At 55.7% G+C, this 10,179-nt stretch overlaps 1 protein-coding gene across 1 annotated transcript in view; it reads right to left on the bottom strand.

The window, feature by feature from the left end:
* Positions 1–527: 527 nt before the first annotated feature.
* The window catches only part of PTGES (prostaglandin E synthase), a 12,230-nt gene continuing 2,578 nt past the window's right edge, over positions 528–10,179 (bottom strand). The window contains exons 2-3 of the mRNA XM_059412179.1: positions 7,834–7,916; positions 528–1,089 (exon numbers count right to left, since the gene is read on the bottom strand). Of these exons, the coding sequence (XP_059268162.1) occupies positions 840–1,089; positions 7,834–7,916 (333 nt within the window). The 3' untranslated portion in view covers positions 528–839. The remainder of the gene's footprint in view (positions 1,090–7,833; positions 7,917–10,179) is intronic.

Below are 10,179 nucleotides of genomic sequence, written 5' to 3'. Positions count from 1 at the left end.
AGACATACACACGCGGGCGCCCATTTGTGGTTTTCAAACCTTGCAGATACTGAGGGAGCCAGAAGGTTCCTTTTAGTGGTTGGTCCTCTAAGCCCCATTGTCCTTGCTTGACAGCCCTTAGGAGAAGCAAATTGTCCTGGGGCGCCTCCTATCGGCCCCTGCACTTAGGAGAACCCGATTCACTAAAGGAAGGGGGACGCAGCGCAGGCTGAGTGGACGGGACCCAAAGGAACATAAGCCCTCCCCCACCTCACTAAACTCCCACCCTAAAACCATTGCAAAACCACACCCTACCCTGGGCCCCGCTTCTAGAGGGAACAGGCAGGGACTCCCAGGCCTGGGCATCACTGGGACATGGGGGAGCTTTTTAAAAACCCAGATGTCCAGTACTCCCCTCCCCCCCCACCCCAGAACAAGCAGAACCGGCCTCCTTGGGGCGAATCTAAGAAATCTGCCTTTATTATAGGCCTGGATCTGGCGGGTTCTTTAGTTTAGGAACCTGGACTGACTCTCTGGTCACTCTTAGCAACAAAGAAGAAATGTGGTTTTTAATGCTCTGGTATTAGGGTACGATGGAGTTTTCTATCCATCTTGACATCTCCACATAGTCCAATCACCTACCCCTCCCGAAATCCAAGAGGCACACGCGCACATGTACATGCACACACTTATGCAAACACACCCAGGTCCATGGTACCCAGCACCCCAAGTTCAGTGGGTTGCCAAGAAGCCAGGTCCCCGGGGCCTAGCACAATCTCGAAGAGATGCCCAGTCCCCCAGGTACAGTCACTGCGGCTCGGGGCCAGCTTTCTGGTGGCCGAGGAGGCATCGGCTGCAGGTCACAGGTGGCGGGCTGCTTCCCAGATGATCTGCAGGGCCATGGAGGCGCAGGGCAGCTGGGCCACGGTGTAGGCCAGGGAGCGGGTGGGTGCCCGCAGCTTCCCCAGGTAGGCCACGGTGTGCACCATGCGGCCCAGAAAGAAGACGAGGAAGTGCATGTGGGCGACGAAGGGGTCAGGCCCCAGGACGGAGTAGACGAAACCCAGGAACAGGAAGGGGTAGATGGTCTCCATGTCGTTCCGGTGGGCTCTGGGAAGGCAAGGGGAGGCAGTCAGCCAGGGGTCCGCCGGGGCTCCCTGCCCTGGAAGCACCCCTCCTCCACCAGTGGGGGATCGTCTCGGGAGTGCAAGACTCAAGTCTGTTCACAGCCAGGATGAAGAGATACCACAGAGGCAGGAGAGACAGCGGCTGAGGAGCGGGGACCCCCACTCGGGGCCAGTAGCCACCACAGGCTGAGGCTGGGGTTTTCGTGACAAGCCCGAGGGCTCCCCAGGACGGGGCCCTGGCCACGTGCCCCACCTTCTCCCCCTCTGGCCTTGGACACCAGGTGGGAAAAGTGGAGCTCCCAGGGGTTGAGAGCTGGGCTGGTCAGAGCTTAGGTCAGACTCGAACCCATGCCCTTTACCACCAGGGCAGGCTTCTCTGAGGGAACCCTCCTCCTGAGTGCAGGTGCCTGGGCCCTCCTGAGTGGTATGGGTGAGTCTAAGAGCATGTGTCTGGAACCCCTGCCTGCCTTCGTCTCCCCTAAACCCCAGCACACCTTCCTTCCCCTCTCAAGGATCATGATAACAGAGCCGTAGGTGCTCTCTGGAGCCGACCCATCGCTGGGCACCGGTGAAGCTCTTCCTTTCCTCCATGCTCTCCTGCTTCCTTCTCGCTGTGCTTTGCTTAAAATGATCAAGTGTGTGAGTCTGTGAGGCAGTGCGGAGTCGGGGGGAGTGGAAGGGCTGTGTATAACCCCGGCCATAAATAAATGACCGAGAAAGAAAACTCAGCCACTTCTGTTAAGAGCTGGTTCACTTTTTCCATGACTCCTGCTAATGGGCAGCTTCCTTGGGGCGAGGCGGGAAGGTCCAGTCCGGTAAATTAGAGACTGAGCCAGCGATGGATGGCCGGTTCGAAAGATAAACAAGATCCCAGCACCAGGGCTGTGACCTCCCCCAAGGCCAGGCCACACATGTGGAGGCATGAGGACTCTGCTGGGACCAAAGTCCCTTCTCTGGGCTCTTCCAGCTGGAAGGCTGTGCCAGGAGGCCAGGCCCGGGCCCAGCAGCTCCTGTGTGCGGGCCCAGCCACACCGTCCCCCGCTTCCCTCCCATTTGCAAGGGCTGCCCTGGGGCGTAGGGAGTCAGGTGGGCTGCGCAGGGCAGCTAAAGAGGCCTTCATTGGCAGCCCCGTGCTGGAGGGGTCTCAGCCTTGTGACGGGGGCAGAGACCAGGGAGGAGACCAAAGCCTGAACGATAAGGGGTCAACCACAGGCTGTCCCTGCAGTGGAAGAACTTTCCAGGGAGCAAAACTGTCAAGTGCAAAGTTAAGACACAGTTAAGTGACCTAAGTGTCCTGAGTGCCGTGGGGCGAGAGGAAGCGGGGCAGGATGGGAGCAGGAGAGGGGTCTGGTGGGCCGGGCTCTGGGGCCGGGGGTTCCATCAGAGGGGATACAAGCTCCTGTGAACCCAGGGGGGGTGCCTGGATCTTTCTTAGGCCAAACTCAGGACACGGCAGTTAGCGTCTGTCCCCACATCCTGGAGCCAACGCGAGCCCTTCTTTTCTGAATCTCCACCATGGGGGCCTCGAAAGCAAGTCTGCCCCAGGCAGGTCTCCCAGGGCTGGGGGGAAGGCCACTGCTCCCCCGTGCCCAAGAGCTGGAGGCCTGGGAAGGGACGAGAGGGAGAGACTGGCTGGGGGTGGGGTCCCACTCCCCGAACAAGCAAGTCACTCAGCTTACTTGCAAGGTCCGAATAAGGGAGGACACTGCGGGGTTCCCTCTAAAGCCATTCTCCCCTGTGGGAATGGGGCTTGGTGTCCCAACAGTCCCCCAAACATGGTTGGAGGGACACCCTTGGAAAACCTACTTTAAGTGGAGTTTGTGGGGTGCCTGGGTGGCTCAGTGGGTTAAGCTTCTGCCTTCGGCTCAGGTCATGATCTCAGGGTCCTAGGATTGAGCCCTGCATCGGGCTCTCTGCTCCACAGGGAGCCCGCTTCCCCCCCTCTCTCTCTGCCTGCCTCTCCGCCTACTTGTGATCTCTGCCTGTCAAATAAATAAATGAGTAAAATCTTTAAAAAAAAAATGGAGTTTGTGTGTCCCAGAATGTGGTCCCACTGGGGACCCACCTGGATGAACATTTTTGTCACACTTTTATCACAAAGTTTCAGGGAAAGTCTCACTACCAGACGAATCCCATTCATTCAGATGCTTCTCCTTCTTTTTTTTTTTTTTTTTTTAAAGATTTTATTTATTTATTTGACAGAGAGAGATCACAAGTAGGCAGAGAGGCAGGCAGAGAGAGAGAGAGGGAAGCAGGCTCCCTGCTGAGCAGAGAGCCCGATGCGGGGCTCGATCCCAGGACCCTGAGATCATGACCTGAGCCGAAGGCAGAGGCTTTAACCCACTGAGCCACCCAGGTGCCCCCAGATGCTTTTCTTTAAAATAAAAAAACTGATGAGTGAGTCAGTTTTTGGAAGGTTGTTCACAGAGTGATCACCAAACCCCATGGAGCAAATGGAGAGGAGAGGGTAGGTCGCTCAAGGTTTACAGCAGGTGGGGGCCCCTGCTCTGTGCGAGGAGGCGCAGTCCCCCCGAGAAAACCAAACAGTGGAGCTGAGCCCAACTCCTAGCTCCAGCTTGGGGGGTTCGGGACAGAGGGTCCCAGGGTCACCAGCAAGCGGGGAGAGGTGGCTGAGACTAAGGAAGCCGTGAGGCTCTGACTCCCAGTGCCCCGTGCGGACCCAGCTGTCGTCCCTCCTCCCTTGGGTAGGTCCCAAACCACAGTGGGGGGCCCCCACCCCCCGGCGAAGCCGCCAGTGGGGCCGCCAGTGGGGCAGGGAGCTGTGGGGAAATCGAAGGTGAGGCAAGAGAAGTCCTTCCCCTCCCTCGGGCCCGGATATGTCCTGACAGACATGGAAGGAGTCACGTACCAGAGAGACGCTTGGGCAAAATGTGTCATTCCAGTAATAACTGCTTTTTCAAATAAAAGTCACCCAAAGCCAATCCCCACTGCTAGACCGGGCTTGCCGGGACTCCGGGCGGCTCCAGGCTGCCCCACCCCCTCCCCGGACGTTGCAGCCACCAGCGGCACGGGTGCGGGTGGCCGGTGGGGAGAGGGAGACCCCGGCTGGCAGGGACAGCTGCGGTCTGTCCTCTCCCCTGGCCCTCCCTGCCACCCACAAGGGCCGTGTCCGTGAACACAGGTCCGCGGTTGCTGCATCTCAAAGGCAGGTAATAAAGTAAAGTAAACTCGTGTCCCTGCAGAGCCCGCCCCGGGCTCAGAGGGACTTAACCAGACTCAACAGCCCCTTCGTGGGGAGGCGGCTGGAGGCCCCGGGGGTTGGCGTCTACAAAGCGCTTGGAATGCTGCTGTCCCCAAGGGGCTGTGTCTCTGATGCACGCGCCATCTTCCTCGATGCCTCGCTGCTGTCACCAGCCTCGTCCCGGACACGACTGATCACGCTCATCTCACCGGCTCGGTTTTGCCAGCCATCCCGCCACCCCCGGGGCTGGAGCCTGTGGTTCTGTCTGCCATTGACCCACTCCTGGGCCTCGGGGCACTGTCCGCAAGGTGCGAAATGAGGGACACCTGGGTGGCTCAATGGGTTAAGCCGCTGCCTTCAGCTCAGGTCGTGATCCCAGGGTCCTGGGATCGAGTCCCACATCAGGCTCCTTGCTTGGCAGGGAGCCTGCTTCTCTCTCTGCCTCTGCCTGCCTCTCTGCCTGCTTGTGCGTGCTCTCTCTCTCTCTGACAAAGAAATAAATAAAATCTTTAAAAAAAAAAAAAGATGCAAAATGAATGCGTTGGATGACATCTACGGGACTTCCAGACTACGACCTGGGGACCGTCTCCCGACAAACTGCTTCAGTGGGATCAGGGCTGCACCCCGCAAGAAGTCAGAAACACGGCAAAGCGTGGGCCAAGTGTGTGTCTTCCTTCTTTGGGGCCACTCGGATACTTCCTCACTGCAGTTTTGAACGCAGACTCAGGATTTGGCCTGAATACGCATCACTAGGAGACTCGGATAGGTATCGCGGTAGAAGGTTTGGTTTGCCTTGAAACCTGGTTCCTGACTTCTCCCAGAGCTAAGCTCATGAATCCACTCAGGCCAGCTGCTAACCTGAGAGAAAGATTTATCCTCCAAGAACCAAGACCTGAGGGCTTTCCTGTTTGTGCAGAAAGGTGATCCTGACCGCGGAACTCTGGTCTAATATTTAACTAAGTCCCACTTCCAGGGCTTGTGGCCTCAGGGTCCAGCCAGTTCTCCGGTAGTGAGTAATGAGATGCGTGACCATTCTGAGCTCTGCACCCCAGAGGCGCTGCGATGTTATGTGACTATGTGACGTCAGGAGGAAGGGGAGGAGGAGCCCCAGGGGACCAGGAACCCCTAGGTCTGGCATGCTAAGTCCCCAGTAAATACCATCACGTGGCAGGTTCCCCTCCCGATAAACTCTTGCCAAGTGAATATAAAACATTATTTGGTAAGACGTTCTCAAAAAGTGCTGAACTGAATTCCAGCCCTTTGAGCATCAAGACACTAGATAGTGGGTCACTTTGATCAGAAGAAAAAATTGTATCATGTAGATGGAAACATCTCGGCCCCATCCCCCCCCTGCCCCCATGGGTCTGTGGTCTCCCCCTGGCTTGGTTACAGCCACTGAAAAGAAACCAAGTGTCTGGAAGCTCAGGTAACCACTCCAATGTCACAAGTAAGCTCTGCTACATAGAATCCCGGAACCCTGTGAGAAGCTGGGCACACCCCCTCGGTGGCTGCCAAGAACCGGCTGGGGCTACCCACTGTCGCGGCAGCCTGCTGCCTCAAGGACACTCAGGTCCTTCTCCTCTGCCCTGGAGAGTCAAGCCCACCAGGGGGAGCTGGGGGACGGGTCACCAGGATAGATTTGTGCATGGGTAAGGCTTTGGTCCACTAATATACAACCAGTGTCCTTGTACACAGTAGGTGCTCACTACCAGTCAGATGGACGGACGGATGGACTTCATATGAAGTACTAGACACTGTAGTTACATTGGAAAGGGTGGAACAGGGGCGCCTGGGTGGCTCCGTCGATTGCACATCTGCCTTTGGCTCAGGACATGATCTCAGGATCCTGGGATCAAAGCCCGCATGGGGCTCCCTGCTCAGTAGGCAGTCAGCTTCTCCCTCTCCCTCTGCCCTACCCCCTGCCTGTCCACTGTCCCTCTCTCAAAAAAATTTTTTTAAAAATTTTTAAAAAGGGTGGAACAATAAAGAATTTTACTTCCTCCATTTACTTTACACATTTCTGTAATTTTTTAAAACCGCAAGTATGTAATTATTTTCAATGGCCAAGACAACTAAAAGAGAGAGAGAGAAAAAAAAACACTCTCCTTCAGTAAAAGAATCTCTATTATTCATACCACAGCGTCCCACCCAGCTCTGCCCATGATGCAGGGGGATGCGCGGAGAACTGTGTGATGTTTGTCTCCCGTCTCGCTCTTGTGCAGCCATGCACCCTCCCACGACTCCCCCCAACTCCACAAGACAGTCCCTCTCCCCTGGAAATGCTGCCTCCTCACTCTTCAGCCCGCCGGTGTGAACTAGAGCCAACTGCCAACAAAGGACCATTGGGATGGGTGACATGAAATGAACGTCGAGCCTCCTTCGACGGGATTTTGTCTATCTGTTTCTAAAGAACCATTTCTTGAGTAACATTGAATGACCTAGAAAATGCTCACCAAATAATAGTAACTGAAAAAAAAAAATCACAACCCCCAAATTGAGTAAACAATGCATACCTAATTTTATGAAAAACACTGACAAAGAGAATCTTGGGTGAAAATAGTGTTAGATGTCAGCAGGGATTAGAATTGGGACCGGCCTCCCTTTTCCCTCTGGGGGTTTGCAACAGGACCCAAATTGTCTGCAATGGTCAGCAGTTCTGACTTTTATAAGGAGGAACATTGTGTTTGATTGACTGGGATATGCTAGGCATACCAAGTGGTATGTTCAACTTCATTCCGAATAAAAGAAATGCAAAGGAAAAACAAAACGTGACGTGGGGACATTTTCGCCCATCGCCCTGGCCGTGTACCCCTCCCAAGGGGAAGCTCGGAGGCAGCAGGGGCAGGGGAGACCTTTCCCACACCAGCAGTGGAGGAGGATTTGTGCACTACTCGGCAATATTTCTTACCGCTCGAATGCATCCTGAGGTTTGATTCACACACACGCGCGAAGGCAAAGGGAGAGGTTTGGATGCCCTCTGTTCATAACCGAGAAAGACATGAGACCAGCCTAAATGCCCATCGGAGGGGAACGGGTCAGACAGCTAAGGGCGATCTGCCTGAATCCTACAGCGCTGAGCCCGTGGGCGAGACCCCACTGGGAGCAGATGGGGTACAACCCCGTGAACGGACCAGTGGGTGAAAGCTGACTCTTTGGGGGCAAAAAGGAAAAAGCATGCTGGGAAGGTGCAGAGACACGGCGTTGGCTATCAGAGAGTAGGGCTGGGTAGGGCTGGGTAGGGCGGGGTAGGGCGGGGTAGGGCTGGGTAGGGCCCGGAGGTCAGAGGCAAGGGCGGGGAGACGGAGCCCTCGCCCGCCCGCCCGAGCAGCCCTCTCCAGCTCTGGAATCCTGAGTCATGGGCGTGTGTCACTTTCCCACAACTGATTAGAAATTTGATCCAGAACTGTCTGAGGGGCTCAGGAAGGCAGAAGACCCGGGTCCTCTGGGTATCCCCCAGGTCCTGTGGTTCAGAGCTGGGCCTGCAGGGGGCAGACCATGGCCAGGCTGAGGTCTAGCAGTACTTGCCTGAGGCAACGGTCCACGTCCTGGTCACTCCGGCAGTACTGGAGGCCTCCGTGTCTCAGGGCATCCTCAGGGTTGGCAAAAGCCTGGAATATATCAGCCGAGAATGACTGCTGGTGCTCCCACTGTGTGCCTAAAGCTGGCACTCGCCGCGAATAGGGTTTCTGTGGCCTGAATGTTTGTGTGCTCCACAAACTTGTATGTTGAAAGATACACTCCAAGGAGACAGCGTTAGGAGGTGGGGGGGGTCTCCATGGGGTGATTAGGTCATTGGGATGGAGCCCTCAGGAATGGGATTATTGCCCATTAAAAGAGACCCCCCCCCCCATAAAGCTCCCTTGCGCCTTCTGCCATGCAAGGACAGAGTAAGAAGATGGCTATCTGTGAACCCAGAAGCGGGCCCTCGCCAGATTCAGAATCTGCTGGCACCTTGGTCTTGGGACTTCCCAGACTCCAGGACTGTGAGAAATAAATCTGTTATTTACAAGGCCCCCATTCCAAATTATGTTGTTACAGCAGCCAGAATAAACTAAGGCAAAGGCCCTCCTGCCCCTGCCCTTGGGAAATCACAGTCTGGTTGGGGAATTGCCTATGAACAAGGGAAGAAAAAAGAGAAGACAAAGTTGGCCTTGAGAATGTTCACAGGAGACCTGACCAAGTCTGGGGGTCAGAGAAGGCTTCTCTGAGGCAGGGACATTAAAAATGAGCTTTGAAGGATGCAACAGTATTAACCAGATGAAGGCAGGGTTGGAGAAATAGCACTGAAGGTATGCAGAACAGCATGTGCAAAGGCCCTGGGGTCAGAAAAAGACAGGCATGTTTGAAAAAAAGAGAACCAGTGTGGCTGGAGTATAGAGAACAAGGCACAGAGGCCCAGGATGAACTTGCTGGGGTCCTAGAGGCACGCTAAGAATTTGGACTTTGAACTAAGGGAAATGAAAGGGTTTGATAGTCGAGGGCAGAGAACCCCAGTTCTGTACTGACTAGCTGCACATTTCCTTTAAAGAATTATTTGAGAGAGAGCAAGCACGTGTGCATATGTGTGTGTGTGCTTGTGTGTATGTGTGTGTGTGTGTGTGGCGGGTGTGAGAGGATGGGCAGAAGGGGAGAGAGAGAATCCCAAGCAGACTCCACCAAGCATGGAACCCAAGATGGGGCTCAATGTCACGACCCCAAGATCATGTCCTGAGCCAAAATCATGAGTCAGATGCTCAACCAACTGAGCCACGCAGGCGCCCCTAGCTGCACATTTCTGAACTTCCCTGAGCCTCAGCTACTCCTCTGGGAACTCTGAATCAAAGGGAGCTCATTTCCTATGGGGAGAGTGAAGGAGAGAACTGGAGAGGCCTTTGCACGATGCCGGCACCAGGAGGGCCGGGCGCACACGAGGAGGGCGCTCCCCGAATGGTCTGTGGACGGCAGAGACTTAAGTTCACACTTCAGTCAACAGAGGCAGGCCCAAGCCCAGGGATCGTGCACCTCTGACCTCTGACCCCAAGCCTGGATCTCAGCCCCAGGCTTTCTGCCCTGCTAGTCTGATGGCCACTCCTACCGTCTCTGACTCATGAGCCCTGGGGCCCTCTGCCCCTGAGGGCTGCTTTGTGCCTCCCTACCCACCCCCTGGGGCTGCCCCTGACCCAGCCCAGAAGTGAATGAGGATCAGAGCCCGTGCCCAGTATTCCTCTCCACAGGCCCTTCAGTCCTGGAATCACTGATTGCGATGGCTCAGCACTGGGTCCCTTCAACGGGGGTCCTAGCATTCCGCAGGGAGCTTTCTTGGAGTTCAGGGTCCATGGTGGGGGTGGTGGGGCAGGGCTCTGGACGCTTTCCCACGAAGGAGCATGTGGCTTCTGCCCCCAACCATTAATAAGTAATGAGAACTAACACTGCTGCTCTGTCCTGCAGCCAGGCCCTGCCTTCTCCAGGCACTACCCTGACGTCCCTGGTGACAGATGAGGAAACTGAGCTCCAGACTTCCCCAGGCCCAAAGCGGGTGGGCGGAGGAGCCAGGCGCCCCCATCCAAGCCCTTCCAAGGTGTGACTCCCTGGCTCTCTCCTGGTTGAGAATACAAAAGCAGAAACCAGAGGGAAACTGGCTTCCTCCGCTCCTCCCCAGCGACCAGGGAGAAAGGCTTCCTGTGGTCTCTCTCTCTCTATCTCTGAAGTTACATTAAAAAGGAAGCTCTGGGGCGCCTGGGTGGCTCAGTGGGTTAAGCCGCTGCCTTCGGCTCAGGTCATGATCTCAGGGTCCTGGGATCGAGTCCCGCATCGGGCTCTCTGCTCAGCAGGGAGCCTGCTTCCTCCTCTCTCTCTCTCTGCCTGCCTCTCTGTCTACTTGTGATCTCTCTC

The sequence above is a fragment of the Mustela nigripes genome, chromosome 9, assembly GCF_022355385.1.
Source record: "Mustela nigripes isolate SB6536 chromosome 9, MUSNIG.SB6536, whole genome shotgun sequence".
In the NCBI taxonomy this organism is placed as follows: Eukaryota; Metazoa; Chordata; class Mammalia; order Carnivora; family Mustelidae; genus Mustela; species Mustela nigripes.
The sequence above is the reverse complement of the archived record's forward strand: the minus strand, read 5'-3'. Positions and strand labels throughout refer to the sequence as shown.